Source organism: Notothenia rossii (genome assembly GCF_949606895.1).
Source record: "Notothenia rossii genome assembly, contig: scaffold_181, whole genome shotgun sequence".
NCBI lineage: Eukaryota > Metazoa > Chordata > Actinopteri > Perciformes > Nototheniidae > Notothenia > Notothenia rossii.
The window spans coordinates 56,063-74,313 of NW_027639916.1; the positions used below are offsets into that span (position 1 = coordinate 56,063).

Sequence of the window (18,251 nt, forward strand, 5' to 3'; positions counted from 1 at the left end):
AAGTACAGGTATTTGAGTTCAACATGTAAGAAGTAGAAAGTACAGGTATTTGAGTTCAACATGTAAGAAGTAGAAAGTACAGGTATTTGTGTTCAACATGTAAGAAGTAGAAAGTACAGGTATTTGAGTTCAACATGTGAGAAGTAGAAAGTACAGGTATTTGTGTTCAACATGTAAGAAGTAGAAAGTACAGGTATTTGAGTTCAACATGTAAGAAGTAGAAAGTACAGGTATTTGAGTTCAACATGTGAGAAGTAGAAAGTACAGGTATTTGAGTTCAAAATGTGAGAAGTAGAAAGTACAGGTATTTGAGTTCAAAATGTAAGAAGTAGAAAGTACAGGTATTTGTGTTCAACATGTAAGAAGTAGAAAGTACAGGTATTTGAGTTCAACATGTAAGAAGTAGAAAGTACAGGTATTTGTGTTCAACATGTAAGAAGTAGAAAGTACAGGTATTTGAGTTCAACATGTGAGAAGTAGAAAGTACAGGTATTTGTGTTCAACATGTAAGAAGTAGAAAGTACAGGTATTTGTGTTCAACATGTAAGAAGTAGAAAGTACAGGTATTTGTGTTCAACATGTAAGAAGTAGAAAGTACAGGTATTTGTGTTCAACATGTAAGAAGTAGAAAGTACAGGTATTTGAGTTCAACATGTAAGAAGTAGAAAGTACAGGTATTTGTGTTCAACATGTAAGAAGTAGAAAGTACAGGTATTTGTGTTCAACATGTAAGAAGTAGAAAGTACAGGTATTTGTGTTCAACATGTAAGAAGTAGAAAGTACAGGTATTTGAGTTCAACATGTAAGAAGTAGAAAGTACAGGTATTTGTGTTCAACATGTAAGAAGTAGAAAGTACAGGTATTTGAGTTCAAAATGTGAGAAGTAGAAAGTACAGGTATTTGAGTTCAAAATGTGAGAAGTAGAAAGTACAGGTATTTGAGTTCAACATGTAAGAAGTAGAAAGTACAGGTATTTGTGTTCAACATGTGAGAAGTAGAAAGTACAGGTATTTGAGTTCAACATGTAAGAAGTAGAAAGTACAGGTATTTGAGTTCAACATGTGAGAAGTAGAAAGTACAGGTATTTGAGTTCAACATGTAAGAAGTAGAAAGTACAGGTATTTGAGTTCAAAATGTGAGAAGTAGAAAGTACAGGTATTTGTGTTCAACATGTAAGAAGTAGAAAGTACAGGTATTTGAGTTCAACATGTGAGAAGTAGAAAGTACAGGTATTTGAGTTCAACATGTAAGAAGTAGAAAGTACAGGTATTTGTGTTCAACATGTAAGAAGTAGAAAGTACAGGTATTTGTGTTCAACATGTAAGAAGTAGAAAGTACAGGTATTTGTGTTCAACATGTAAGAAGTAGAAAGTACAGGTATTTGTGTTCAACATGTAAGAAGTAGAAAGTACAGGTATTTGTGTTCAACATGTAAGAAGTAGAAAGTACAGGTATTTGTGTTCAACATGTAAGAAGTAGAAAGTACAGGTATTTGAGTTCAACATGTAAGAAGTAGAAAGTACAGGTATTTGAGTTCAACATGTAAGAAGTAGAAAGTACAGGTATTTGAGTTCAACATGTGAGAAGTAGAAAGTACAGGTATTTGTGTTCAACATGTGAGAAGTAGAAAGTACAGGTATTTGAGTTCAACATGTGAGAAGTAGAAAGTACAGGTATTTGTGTTCAACATGTAAGAAGTAGAAAGTACAGGTATTTGTGTTCAACATGTAAGAAGTAGAAAGTACAGGTATTTGAGTTCAACATGTAAGAAGTAGAAAGTACAGGTATTTGAGTTCAACATGTAAGAAGTAGAAAGTACAGGTATTTGTGTTCAACATGTAAGAAGTAGAAAGTACAGGTATTTGAGTTCAACATGTGAGAAGTAGAAAGTACAGGTATTTGTGTTCAACATGTAAGAAGTAGAAAGTACAGGTATTTGAGTTCAACATGTAAGAAGTAGAAAGTACAGGTATTTGTGTTCAACATGTGAGAAGTAGAAAGTACAGGTATTTGTGTTCAACATGTGAGAAGTAGAAAGTACAGGTATTTGTGTTCAACATGTAAGAAGTAGAAAGTACAGGTATTTGAGTTCAACATGTAAGAAGTAGAAAGTACAGGTATTTGTGTTCAACATGTGAGAAGTAGAAAGTACAGGTATTTGAGTTCAACATGTGAGAAGTAGAAAGTACAGGTATTTGTGTTCATCATGTAAGAAGTAGAAAGTACAGGTATTTGAGTTCAACATGTAAGAAGTAGAAAGTACAGGTATTTGAGTTCAACATGTAAGAAGTAGAAAGTACAGGTATTTGTGTTCAACATGTAAGAAGTCAAAGTAAAAAGTCGTCAGAAAAATAAGTCGTGGAGTAAAGTACTGATACCAGAGAAATGTACCTAAGTAACGAAGTATTTGTACTCCACTATTTCCCACCTCTGATCTCAGTGTGTGGTGCGTTCACTGACCTGGTGCTGGTTGAGCTGCAGCAGCAGGAACATCTGCAGCGTGGAGACGTGCAGCGTGCAGCCGGAGAACGTCAGCTCAGCGTGACCGAGCCACGTCCACTGCAGGCGGCGAGGGCGGGAGTGAGGGAGGGACGAGAGACTCTGACCTGAACACAGAAGGGGGAGGGGGGGGGGATTAGAGAGACTCTGACCTGAACACAGAAGGGGGAGGGGGGGGGGATTAGAGAGACTCTGACCTGAACACAGAAGGGGGAGGGGGGGGGGATTAGAGAGACTCTGACCTGAACACAGAGGGCGTGATAGTATCATGGTCTATGTATGGTGATAGTATCATGGTCTATGTATGGTGATAGTATCATGGTCTATGTATGGTGATAGTATCATGGTCTATGTATGGAGATAGTATCATGGTCTATGTATGGTGATAGTATCATGGTCTATGTATGGTGATAGTATCATGGTCTATGTATGGTGATAGTATCATGGTCTATGTACGGTGATAGTATCATGGTCTATGTATGGTGATAGTATCATGGTCTATGTATGGTGATAGTATCATGGTCTATGTATGGTGATAGTATCATGGTCTATGTATGGTGATAGTATCATGGTCTATGTATGGAGATAGTATCATGGTCTATGTATGGTGATAGTATAGTATCATGGTCTATGTACGGTGATAGTATCATGGTCTATGTATGGTGATAGTATCATGGTCTATGTATGGAGATAGTATAGTATCATGGTCTATGTACGGTGATAGTATCATGGTCTATGTATGGTGATAGTATCATGGTCTATGTATGGAGATAGTATAGTATCATGGTCTATGTACGGTGATAGTATCATGGTCTATGTATGGTGATAGTATCATGGTCTATGTACGGTGATAGTATCATGGTCTATGTATGGTGATAGTATCATGGTCTATGTACGGTGATAGTATCATGGTCTATGTATGGTGATAGTATCATGGTCTATGTACGGTGATAGTATCATGGTCTATGTATGGTGATAGTATCATGGTCTATGTACGGTGATAGTATCATGGTCTATGTATGGTGATAGTATCATGGTCTATGTATGGTGATAGTATCATGGTCTATGTATGGTGATAGTATCATGGTCTATGTATGGTGATAGTATCATGGTCTATGTATGGTGATAGTATCATGGTCTATGTACGGTGATAGTATCATGGTCTATGTATGGTGATAGTATCATGGTCTATGTATGGTGATAGTATCATGGTCTATGTATGGTGATAGTATCATGGTCTATGTATGGTGATAGTATCATGGTCTATGTATGGTGATAGTATCATGGTCTATGTATGGAGATAGTATCATGGTCTATGTATGGAGATAGTATAGTATCATGGTCTATGTACGGTGATAGTATCATGGTCTATGTATGGTGATAGTATCATGGTCTATGTATGGTGATAGTATCATGGTCTATGTATGGTGATAGTATCATGGTCTATGTATGGTGATAGTATCATGGTCTATGTATGGTGATAGTATCATGGTCTATGTATGGAGATAGTATAGTATCATGGTCTATGTACGGTGATAGTATCATGGTCTATGTATGGTGATAGTATCATGGTCTATGTATGGAGATAGTATAGTATCATGGTCTATGTACGGTGATAGTATCATGGTCTATGTATGGAGATAGTATCATGGTCTATGTATGGTGATAGTATCATGGTCTATGTATGGAGATAGTATCATGGTCTATGTATGGTGATAGTATCATGGTCTATGTATGGTGATAGTATCATGGTCTATGTATGGTGATAGTATCATGGTCTATGTATGGAGATAGTATCATGGTCTATGTATGGTGATAGTATCATGGTCTATGTACGGTGATAGTATCATGGTCTATGTATGGTGATAGTATCATGGTCTATGTACGGTGATAGTATCATGGTCTATGTATGGTGATAGTATCATGGTCTATGTATGGTGATAGTATCATGGTCTATGTATGGTGATGGTATCATGGTCTATGTATGGAGATAGTATCATGGTCTATGTATGGTGATAGTATCATGGTCTATGTATGGTGATAGTATCATGGTCTATGTATGGTGATAGTATCATGGTCTATGTATGGAGATAGTATCATGGTCTATGTATGGTGATAGTATCATGGTCTATGTATGGTGATAGTATCATGGTCTATGTATGGAGATAGTATCATGGTCTATGTATGGTGATAGTATCATGGTCTATGTATGGTGATAGTATCATGGTCTATGTATGGTGATAGTATCATGGTCTATGTATGGAGATAGTATCATGGTCTATGTATGGTGATAGTATCATGGTCTATGTATGGTGATAGTATCATGGTCTATGTATGGTGATAGTATCATGGTCTATGTATGGAGATAGTATCATGGTCTATGTATGGTGATAGTATCATGGTCTATGTATGGAGATAGTATCATGGTCTATGTATGGTGATAGTATCATGGTCTATGTACGGTGATAGTATCATGGTCTATGTATGGAGATAGTATCATGGTCTATGTATGGAGATAGTATCATGGTCTATGTATGGAGATAGTATCATGGTCTATGTATGGAGATAGTATCATGGTCTATGTATGGAGATAGTATCATGGTCTATGTATGGAGATAGTATCATGGTCTATGTATGGTGATAGTATCATGGTCTATGTACGGTGATAGTATAGTATCATGGTCTATGTATGGTGATAGTATCATGGTCTATGTATGGAGATAGTATCATGGTCTATGTATGGAGATAGTATCATGGTCTATGTATGGAGATAGTATCATGGTCTATGTATGGTGATAGTATAGTATCATGGTCTATGTATGGTGATAGTATCATGGTCTATGTACGGTGATAGTATAGTATCATGGTCTATGTATGGAGATAGTATCATGGTCTATGTATGGAGATAGTATCATGGTCTATGTATGGAGATAGTATCATGGTCTATGTATGGTGATAGTATCATGGTCTATGTATGGTGATAGTATCATGGTCTATGTACGGAGATAGTATCATGGTCTATGTATGGTGATAGTATCATGGTCTATGTATGGTGATAGTATCATGGTCTATGTACGGTGATAGTATCATGGTCTATGTATGGAGATAGTATCATGGTCTATGTATGGAGATAGTATAGTATCATGGTCTATGTACGGTGATAGTATCATGGTCTATGTATGGTGATAGTATCATGGTCTATGTATGGTGATAGTATCATGGTCTATGTATGGTGATAGTATCATGGTCTATGTATGGTGATAGTATCATGGTCTATGTATGGTGATAGTATCATGGTCTATGTATGGTGATAGTATCATGGTCTATGTATGGTGATAGTATCATGGTCTATGTATGGTGATAGTATCATGGTCTATGTATGGAGATAGTATCATGGTCTATGTATGGTGATAGTATCATCGTCTATGTACGGTGATAGTATCATGGTCTATGTACGGTGATAGTATCATGGTCTATGTACGGTGATAGTATCATGGTCTATGTACGGTGATAGTATCATGGTCTATGTATGGAGATAGTATAGTATCATGGTCTATGTACGGTGATAGTATCATGGTCTATGTACGGTGATAGTATCATGGTCTATGTACGGTGATAGTATCATCGTCTATGTATGGTGATAGTATCATGGTCTATGTACGGTGATAGTATCATGGTCTATGTACGGTGATAGTATCATGGTCTATGTACGGTGATAGTATCATGGTCTATGTATGGTGATAGTATCATCGTCTATGTACGGTGATAGTATCATGGTCTATGTACGGTGATAGTATCATGGTCTATGTATGGAGATAGTATAGTATCATGGTCTATGTACGGTGATAGTATCATGGTCTATGTATGGTGATAGTATCATGGTCTATGTACGGTGATAGTATCATGGTCTATGTATGGTGATAGTATCATGGTCTATGTACGGTGATAGTATCATGGTCTATGTATGGTGATAGTATCATGGTCTATGTACGGTGATAGTATCATGGTCTATGTATGGTGATAGTATCATCGTCTATGTACGGTGATAGTATCATGGTCTATGTATGGTGATAGTATCATGGTCTATGTACGGTGATAGTATCATGGTCTATGTACGGTGATAGTATCATGGTCTATGTATGGAGATAGTATCATGGTCTATGTATGGTGATAGTATCATGGTCTATGTATGGTGATAGTATCATGGTCTATGTACGGTGATAGTATCATGGTCTATGTATGGTGATAGTATCATGGTCTATGTATGGAGATAGTATCATGGTCTATGTATGGAGATAGTATCATGGTCTATGTATGGTGATAGTATCATGGTCTATGTACGGTGATAGTATCATGGTCTATGTACGGTGATAGTATCATGGTCTATGTATGGTGATAGTATCATGGTCTATGTACGGTGATAGTATCATGGTCTATGTATGGAGATAGTATCATGGTCTATGTATGGTGATAGTATCATGGTCTATGTATGGAGATAGTATCATGGTCTATGTATGGAGATAGTATCATGGTCTATGTATGGAGATAGTATCATGGTCTATGTATGGTGATAGTATCATGGTCTATGTATGGAGATAGTATCATGGTCTATGTATGGAGATAGTATCATGGTCTATGTATGGTGATAGTATCATGGTCTATGTATGGTGATAGTATCATGGTCTATGTATGGTGATAGTATCATGGTCTATGTATGGAGATAGTATCATGGTCTATGTATGGTGATAGTATCATGGTCTATGTATGGTGATAGTATCATGGTCTATGTATGGAGATAGTATCATGGTCTATGTATGGTGATAGTATCATGGTCTATGTATGGTGATAGTATCATGGTCTATGTATGGTGATAGTATCATGGTCTATGTATGGTGATAGTATCATGGTCTATGTATGGAGATAGTATCATGGTCTATGTATGGAGATAGTATCATGGTCTATGTATGGAGATAGTATCATGGTCTATGTATGGTGATAGTATCATGGTCTATGTATGGTGATAGTATCATGGTCTATGTATGGTGATAGTATCATGGTCTATGTATGGAGATAGTATCATGGTCTATGTATGGTGATAGTATCATGGTCTATGTATGGTGATAGTATCATGGTCTATGTACGGTGATAGTATCATGGTCTATGTACGGTGATAGTATCATGGTCTATGTAAGGTGATAGTATCATGGTCTATGTATGGAGATAGTATCATGGTCTATGTACGGTGATAGTATAGTATCATGGTCTATGTAAGGTGATAGTATCATGGTCTATGTATGGTGATAGTATCATGGTCTATGTATGGAGATAGTATCATGGTCTATGTATGGTGATAGTATCATGGTCTATGTATGGTGATAGTATCATGGTCTATGTATGGAGATAGTATCATGGTCTATGTACGGTGATAGTATCATGGTCTATGTACGGTGATAGTATCATGGTCTATGTAAGGTGATAGTATCATGGTCTATGTATGGAGATAGTATCATGGTCTATGTACGGTGATAGTATAGTATCATGGTCTATGTAAGGTGATAGTATCATGGTCTATGTATGGAGATAGTATCATGGTCTATGTACGGTGATAGTATCATGGTCTATGTACGGTGATAGTATAGTATCATGGTCTATGTAAGGTGATAGTATCATGGTCTATGTATGGTGATAGTATCATGGTCTATGTATGGAGATAGTATAGTATCATGGTCTATGTACGGTGATAGTATCATGGTCTATGTATGGAGATAGTATAGTATCATGGTCTATGTATGGTGATAGTATCATGGTCTATGTATGGAGATAGTATAGTATCATGGTCTATGTACGGTGATAGTATCATGGTCTATGTATGGTGATAGTATCATGGTCTATGTACGGTGATAGTATAGTATCATGGTCTATGTACGGTGATAGTATCATGGTCTATGTATGGAGATAGTATCATGGTCTATGTATGGAGATAGTATCATGGTCTATGTATGGAGATAGTATCATGGTCTATGTATGGAGATAGTATCATGGTCTATGTATGGTGATAGTATCATGGTCTATGTATGGTGATAGTATCATGGTCTATGTACGGAGATAGTATCATGGTCTATGTATGGAGATAGTATCATGGTCTATGTATGGTGATAGTATCATGGTCTATGTATGGTGATAGTATCATGGTCTATGTATGGTGATAGTATCATGGTCTATGTATGGTGATAGTATCATGGTCTATGTACGGAGATAGTATCATGGTCTATGTATGGTGATAGTATCATGGTCTATGTATGGTGATAGTATCATGGTCTATGTATGGTGATAGTATCATGGTCTATGTATGGTGATAGTATCATGGTCTATGTATGGTGATAGTATCATGGTCTATGTATGGTGATAGTATCATGGTCTATGTACGGTGATAGTATCATGGTCTATGTATGGTGATAGTATCATGGTCTATGTATGGTGATAGTATCATGGTCTATGTACGGAGATAGTATCATGGTCTATGTATGGAGATAGTATCATGGTCTATGTATGGTGATAGTATCATGGTCTATGTATGGTGATAGTATCATGGTCTATGTACGGAGATAGTATCATGGTCTATGTATGGAGATAGTATCATGGTCTATGTATGGAGATAGTATCATGGTCTATGTATGGAGATAGTATCATGGTCTATGTATGGAGATAGTATCATGGTCTATGTATGGAGATAGTATCATGGTCTATGTATGGTGATAGTATCATGGTCTATGTATGGAGATAGTATCATGGTCTATGTATGGAGATAGTATCATGGTCTATGTATGGTGATAGTATCATGGTCTATGTATGGAGATAGTATCATGGTCTATGTATGGAGATAGTATCATGGTCTATGTATGGTGATAGTATCATGGTCTATGTATGGAGATAGTATCATGGTCTATGTATGGAGATAGTATCATGGTCTATGTATGGTGATAGTATCATGGTCTATGTATGGAGATAGTATCATGGTCTATGTATGGAGATAGTATCATGGTCTATGTACGGAGATAGTATCATGGTCTATGTATGGAGATAGTATCATGGTCTATGTATGGAGATAGTATCATGGTCTATGTATGGTGATAGTATCATGGTCTATGTACGGAGATAGTATCATGGTCTATGTATGGAGATAGTATCATGGTCTATGTATGGAGATAGTATCATGGTCTATGTATGGTGATAGTATCATGGTCTATGTACGGAGATAGTATCATGGTCTATGTATGGAGATAGTATCATGGTCTATGTATGGTGATAGTATCATGGTCTATGTACGGAGATAGTATCATGGTCTATGTATGGAGATAGTATCATGGTCTATGTATGGAGATAGTATCATGGTCTATGTATGGAGATAGTATCATGGTCTATGTATGGAGATAGTATCATGGTCTATGTATGGAGATAGTATCATGGTCTATGTATGGTGATAGTATCATGGTCTATGTATGGAGATAGTATCATGGTCTATGTATGGAGATAGTATCATGGTCTATGTATGGTGATAGTATCATGGTCTATGTATGGAGATAGTATCATGGTCTATGTATGGAGATAGTATCATGGTCTATGTATGGTGATAGTATCATGGTCTATGTATGGAGATAGTATCATGGTCTATGTATGGAGATAGTATCATGGTCTATGTATGGTGATAGTATCATGGTCTATGTATGGTGATAGTATCATGGTCTATGTATGGAGATAGTATCATGGTCTATGTATGGAGATAGTATCATGGTCTATGTATGGTGATAGTATCATGGTCTATGTATGGTGATAGTATCATGGTCTATGTATGGTGATAGTATCATGGTCTATGTACGGTGATAGTATAGTATCATGGTCTATGTACGGTGATAGTATCATGGTCTATGTATGGTGATAGTATCATGGTCTATGTATGGTGATAGTATCATGGTCTATGTATGGTGATAGTATCATGGTCTATGTACGGTGATAGTATCATGGTCTATGTACGGTGATAGTATCATGGTCTATGTATGGTGATAGTATCATGGTCTATGTATGGTGATAGTATCATGGTCTATGTATGGTGATAGTATCATGGTCTATGTATGGTGATAGTATCATGGTCTATGTATGGAGATAGTATCATGGTCTATGTATGGTGATAGTATAGTATCATGGTCTATGTATGGTGATAGTATCATGGTCTATGTATGGAGATAGTATAGTATCATGGTCTATGTACGGTGATAGTATCATGGTCTATGTATGGTGATAGTATAGTATCATGGTCTATGTATGGTGATAGTATCATGGTCTATGTATGGTGATAGTATCATGGTCTATGTATGGTGATAGTATCATGGTCTATGTACGGTGATAGTATCATGGTCTATGTATGGAGATAGTATAGTATCATGGTCTATGTACGGTGATAGTATAGTATCATGGTCTATGTACGGTGATAGTATCATGGTCTATGTATGGAGATAGTATCATGGTCTATGTATGGTGATAGTATAGTATCATGGTCTATGTATGGTGATAGTATCATGGTCTATGTATGGAGATAGTATAGTATCATGGTCTATGTACGGTGATAGTATCATGGTCTATGTATGGTGATAGTATAGTATCATGGTCTATGTATGGTGATAGTATCATGGTCTATGTATGGTGATAGTATCATGGTCTATGTATGGTGATAGTATCATGGTCTATGTACGGTGATAGTATCATGGTCTATGTACGGTGATAGTATCATGGTCTATGTATGGTGATAGTATCATGGTCTATGTATGGTGATAGTATAGTATCATGGTCTATGTACGGTGATAGTATCATGGTCTATGTACGGTGATAGTATCATGGTCTATGTATGGTGATAGTATCATGGTCTATGTACGGAGATAGTATCATGGTCTATGTATGGTGATAGTATCATGGTCTATGTACGGTGATAGTATCATGGTCTATGTATGGTGATAGTATCATGGTCTATGTATGGTGATAGTATCATGGTCTATGTACGGTGATAGTATCATGGTCTATGTATGGTGATAGTATCATGGTCTATGTATGGTGATAGTATCATGGTCTATGTATGGTGATAGTATCATGGTCTATGTACGGTGATAGTATCATGGTCTATGTACGGTGATAGTATCATGGTCTATGTATGGAGATAGTATCATGGTCTATGTATGGAGATAGTATCATGGTCTATGTACGGTGATAGTATAGTATCATGGTCTATGTACGGTGATAGTATCATGGTCTATGTATGGTGATAGTATCATGGTCTATGTATGGTGATAGTATCATGGTCTATGTACGGTGATAGTATCATGGTCTATGTACGGAGATAGTATCATGGTCTATGTACGGTGATAGTATCATGGTCTATGTATGGTGATAGTATCATGGTCTATGTATGGTGATAGTATCATGGTCTATGTATGGTGATAGTATCATGGTCTATGTATGGTGATAGTATCATGGTCTATGTATGGTGATAGTATCATGGTCTATGTATGGTGATAGTATCATGGTCTATGTATGGTGATAGTATCATGGTCTATGTATGGTGATAGTATCATGGTCTATGTATGGTGATAGTATCATGGTCTATGTATGGTGATAGTATCATGGTCTATGTATGGTGATAGTATCATGGTCTATGTATGGTGATAGTATCATGGTCTATGTATGGTGATAGTATCATGGTCTATGTATGGTGATAGTATCATGGTCTATGTACGGTGATAGTATCATGGTCTATGTATGGTGATAGTATCATGGTCTATGTATGGTGATAGTATCATGGTCTATGTATGGTGATAGTATCATGGTCTATGTATGGTGATAGTATCATGGTCTATGTATGGAGATAGTATCATGGTCTATGTATGGTGATAGTATCATGGTCTATGTACGGTGATAGTATCATGGTCTATGTACGGTGATAGTATCATGGTCTATGTATGGAGATAGTATCATGGTCTATGTATGGTGATAGTATCATGGTCTATGTACGGTGATAGTATCATGGTCTATGTATGGTGATAGTATCATGGTCTATGTACGGTGATAGTATCATGGTCTATGTACGGTGATAGTATCATGGTCTATGTATGGTGATAGTATCATGGTCTATGTATGGTGATAGTATCATGGTCTATGTATGGAGATAGTATCATGGTCTATGTATGGTGATAGTATCATGGTCTATGTATGGTGATAGTATCATGGTCTATGTATGGTGATAGTATCATGGTCTATGTATGGTGATAGTATCATGGTCTATGTATGGAGATAGTATCATGGTCTATGTATGGAGATAGTATCATGGTCTATGTATGGTGATAGTATCATGGTCTATGTATGGTGATAGTATCATGGTCTATGTATGGAGATAGTATCATGGTCTATGTATGGTGATAGTATCATGGTCTATGTATGGAGATAGTATCATGGTCTATGTATGGTGATAGTATCATGGTCTATGTATGGTGATAGTATCATGGTCTATGTATGGTGATAGTATCATGGTCTATGTATGGAGATAGTATCATGGTCTATGTATGGAGATAGTATCATGGTCTATGTATGGAGATAGTATCATGGTCTATGTATGGAGATAGTATCATGGTCTATGTATGGAGATAGTATCATGGTCTATGTATGGAGATAGTATCATGGTCTATGTATGGAGATAGTATCATGGTCTATGTATGGTGATAGTATCATGGTCTATGTATGGTGATAGTATCATGGTCTATGTACGGTGATAGTATCATGGTCTATGTATGGTGATAGTATCATGGTCTATGTACGGTGATAGTATCATGGTCTATGTATGGTGATAGTATCATGGTCTATGTATGGTGATAGTATCATGGTCTATGTATGGTGATAGTATCATGGTCTATGTATGGTGATAGTATCATGGTCTATGTATGGTGATAGTATCATGGTCTATGTACGGTGATAGTATCATGGTCTATGTATGGTGATAGTATCATGGTCTATGTACGGTGATAGTATCATGGTCTATGTATGGTGATAGTATCATGGTCTATGTACGGTGATAGTATAGTATCATGGTCTATGTACGGTGATAGTATCATGGTCTATGTATGGTGATAGTATCATGGTCTATGTATGGTGATAGTATCATGGTCTATGTACGGTGATAGTATCATGGTCTATGTATGGAGATAGTATCATGGTCTATGTATGGTGATAGTATCATGGTCTATGTATGGAGATAGTATCATGGTCTATGTATGGTGATAGTATCATGGTCTATGTATGGTGATAGTATCATGGTCTATGTATGGTGATAGTATCATGGTCTATGTATGGTGATAGTATCATGGTCTATGTATGGAGATAGTATCATGGTCTATGTACGGAGATAGTATCATGGTCTATGTATGGAGATAGTATCATGGTCTATGTATGGAGATAGTATCATGGTCTATGTATGGTGATAGTATCATGGTCTATGTATGGTGATAGTATCATGGTCTATGTATGGTGATAGTATCATGGTCTATGTACGGTGATAGTATAGTATCATGGTCTATGTATGGTGATAGTATCATGGTCTATGTATGGAGATAGTATCATGGTCTATGTACGGTGATAGTATCATGGTCTATGTATGGTGATAGTATCATGGTCTATGTATGGTGATAGTATCATGGTCTATGTACGGTGATAGTATCATGGTCTATGTATGGTGATAGTATCATGGTCTATGTACGGTGATAGTATCATGGTCTATGTATGGTGATAGTATCATGGTCTATGTATGGTGATAGTATCGTGGGGAGCCTGGTGATTCCCAGCGTAGTTAATATTCAAACATGGAAAGGAGAGTGCACTGACTGTGGGAGTAGAAGTGGGTGAAGCTGCTCAGGTAGGTCCTCAGGTGCTCTGGCAGGTGTTGATCCGGATGGTTCAGGAAACAGAGAGAAGAGACGGCCCAGCAACGTGGAGACAAAACCAGAACCTGAAGCTCCGCCTCCTCCTGGAGCTCCTCCCCCTCCTCCTCCTCCATCATCTGCAGCAACAACATCAGAGGCATGAGGACTCATACTGCTGACTGATGACTCATACTGCTGACTCATTTACCTGCTGGTTTGCAGGTGTGTGTTCTGTGTTCAGGTGTATTTGTGTGTACCTCTTGGCTCTCCTCCAGGTGTGTGTTCAGGTGTGTGTTGAGTTGTGTGTGTACCTCTTGGATCTCCTCCAGGTGTGTGTTCAGGTGTATGTTCAGGTGTGTGTGTACCTCTTGGATCTCCTCCAGGTGTGTGTTGAGGTGTGTGTGTACCTCTTGGCCCTCCTCCAGGTGTATGTTCAGGTGTGTGTGTACCTTTTGGCCCTCCTCCAGGTGTGTGTTGAGGTGTGTGTGTACCTCTTGGCTCTCCTCCAGGTGTGTGTCCAGGTGTGTGTTCAGGTGTGTGTCCAGCCTCTGCAGTTGGTACAGGTGGAACTCCTGCTGCAGCTCCTCTGACTCTTTCAGGTTCTGCAGCATCTGCTGGGGGAACCTGCTGGGGAAGCAGCCTCCGATCAGATCCAGAACCGCCTGCTCCAGCCAGACGGAGCCCCGGGCCAGCAGCCGGTCCCCCAGGTAGTACCTGCCGTTCAGAGGGGACAGAGGAACAGGAGAACATGATGAGGCCGCTTTCCAGAACCAGAACTGTTTCTGGTTCTGAATGTGATAATGATGTCATGAGGTATCAGAGCGTCAGAGAGGCATTGTGACCTCAGAGTGTTTACCTGTAGAAGTGCTCGAAGGTGTTGGCGAGCTCCAGTCCGGACAGGAAGTGCAGCGGCTCGAGGAACTGCTGCAGTGTCTGGAGAGATTCAGAGCTGTCCGCCTCCATCAGCTGGTCCATGAACTGGGCGAAGCGCTCGCTCACCTGCACACAGGTGGACTCTGTTAGCCCCGCCTCCTCTACGGTACCTTTAGATCCTTAGCTCTAACACAGGTGGACTCTGTTAGCCCCGCCTCCTCTACGGTACCTTTAGATCCTTAACTCTAACACAGGTGGACTCTGTTAGCCCCGCCTCCTCCACGGGACTCTGTTAGCCCCGCCTCCTCTACGGGACTCTGTTAGCCCCGCCTCCTCTACGGTACCTTTAGATCCTTAACTCTAACACAGGTGGACTCTGTTAGCCCCGCCTCCTCCACGGGACTCTGTTAGCCCCGCCTCCTCTACGGGACTCTGTTAGCCCCGCCTCCTCTACGGTACCTTTAGATCCTTAACTCTAACACAGGTGGACTCTGTTAGCCCCGCCCCCTCCACGGGACTCTGTTAGCCCCGCCTCCTCCATGGGACTTTGTTTACTTTCTCTTTACCTTGTGTGAATCCTGTTCTTCACTCTGAACCTGCTGCTGCACTAAACGCCTGAGCTTCCCCAAAGGGATGAATAAAGTTCCCTCTGATCTTACATTAGATCCTGAACCCGACCACCTGCTGTGATTCACAACATCTTTACTGCTGTTCAAACCGGACTATCTTCATTATTATCTCAACATTCACTCTTTATAAATCCTTAACTCTGACTCACCAGCATGTCTCAGAGACAGACCTGCTTTAAGAACAGCTTAATTAGGTTTATATCCAGATTAAGCATCAAATCTAAATGAGTATCACATTTTAAATAATTCTGTTGTGTTTACATCCTGTCGTATAAGAAATATGAGGAAGGAAACATGTTGAAGTCAGAAGAACCAGAGAGTAGGAATACTCTGTTACTCTGTCCTGCATCAAACGCATTTGCATCTATACTAAAGTACCAAGATGCAGATGTGAGGACTTTTCTACACCGTGAGGACTTTTCTGAGGATTTTCTACACCGTGAGGACTTTTCCACACCGTGGGGACTTTTCCACACCGTGAGGACTTTTCCACACCGTGGGGACTTTTCTACACCGTGAGGACTTTTCTGAGGATTTTCCACACCGTGGGGACTTTTCTACACCGTGAGGACTTTTCTACACCGTGAGGACTTTTCTACACCGTGAGGACTTTTCCACACCGTGGGGACTTTTCTACACCGTGGGGACTTTTCCACACCGTGGGGACTTTTCTACACCGTGAGGACTTTTCCACACCGTGGGGACTTTTCTACACCGTGAGGACTTTTTCTACACCGTGAGGACTTTTCTACACCGTGAGGACTTTTCCACACCGTGGGGACTTTTCTACACCGTGGGGACTTTTCTACACCGTGAGGACTTTTCTACACCGTGAGGACTTTTCTACACCGTGAGAACTTTTCCACACCGTGGGGACTTTTCTACACCGTGGGGACTTTTCCACACCGTGGGGACTTTTCTACACCGTGAGGACTTTTCCACACCGTGGGGACTTTTCTACACCGTGAGGACTTTTCTACACCGTGGGGACTTTTCTACACCGTGAGGACTTTTCCACACCATGGGGACTTTTCTACACTGTGAGGACTTTTCCACACCATGGGGACTTTTCTACACCGTGAGGACTTTTCTACACCGTGAGGACTTTTCAACACTGTGAGGACTTTTCTACACTGACTTTTCTACACCGTGGGGACTTTTCTACACTGTAAGGACTTTTCTACACTGTGAAGACTTTTCTACACTGTGAAGACTTTTCTACACTGTGAGGACTCTACACCTTGAGGACTTTTCTACACTGTGAGGACTTTTCAACAGCGTGAAGACTTTTCAACAGCGTGAAGACTTTTCTAAACAGTGAGGACTTTTCTACACTGTGAGGACTTTTCTACACTGTGAGGACTTTTCTACACCTTGAGGACTTTTCTGAGGATTTTCTACACCGTGGGGACTTTTCTACACCTTGAGGACTTTTCTACACTGTGAGGACTTTTCAACACTGTGAGGACTTTTCTACACTGACTTTTCTACACTGACTTTTCTACACCGTGGGGACTTTTCTACACTGACTTTTCTACACTGTGAGGACTTTTCTACACTGTGAAGACTTTTCTACACTGTTAGGACTCTACACCGTGAGGACTTTTCTACACTGTGAGGACTTTTCAACACCGTGAGGACTTTTCTAAACAGTGAGATCTTTTCAACACTGTGAGGACTTTTCTACACTGTGAGGACTTTTCTACACCGTGAGGACTTTTCTGAGGATTTTCTACACCGTGAGGACTTTTCTACACTGTGAGGACTTTTCTACACTAACTTTTCTACACTGTGAGGACTTTTCTACACTGTGAGGACTTTTCTAAACAGTGAGGACTTTTCTACACTGTGAGGACTTTTCTACACTGTGAGGACTTTTCTACACTGTGAGGACTTTTCTACACCTTGGGGTCTTTTCTGAGGATTTTCTACACCGTGAGGACTTTTCTGAGGATTTTCTACACTGTGAGGACTTTTCTACACTGTGAGGACTCTACACTGTGAAGACTTTTCTACACTGTGAGGACTTTTCTAACTGTGAGGACTCTACACCGTGAGGACTTTTCTACACTGTGAGGACTTTTCTACACCTTGGGGTCTTTTCTGAGGATTTTCTACACCATGAGGACTTTTCTGAGGATTTTCTACACCGTGAGGACTTTTCTACACTGTGGGGACTTTTCTACACCGTGAGGACTTTTCTACACCTTTTCTACGCCGTGAGGACTTTTCTACACTGTGAGGACTTATAAACACTGTGAGGACTTTTCCACACCGTGAGGACTTTTCTACACTG

The 18,251-nt window shown here is 39.2% G+C and overlaps 1 protein-coding gene across 1 annotated transcript in view; it reads right to left on the minus strand.

Annotated features, from left to right (window-relative positions):
* The window catches only part of LOC307027244 (cullin-9-like), a 65,332-nt gene that overhangs the window by 25,875 nt on the left and 21,206 nt on the right, over positions 1 to 18,251 (minus strand). Inside the window, 4 exon segments of the mRNA XM_079695452.1 lie at positions 2,461 to 2,606; positions 14,416 to 14,590; positions 14,945 to 15,167; positions 15,310 to 15,452. Of these exon segments, the coding sequence (XP_079551578.1) occupies positions 2,461 to 2,606; positions 14,416 to 14,590; positions 14,945 to 15,167; positions 15,310 to 15,452 (687 nt within the window).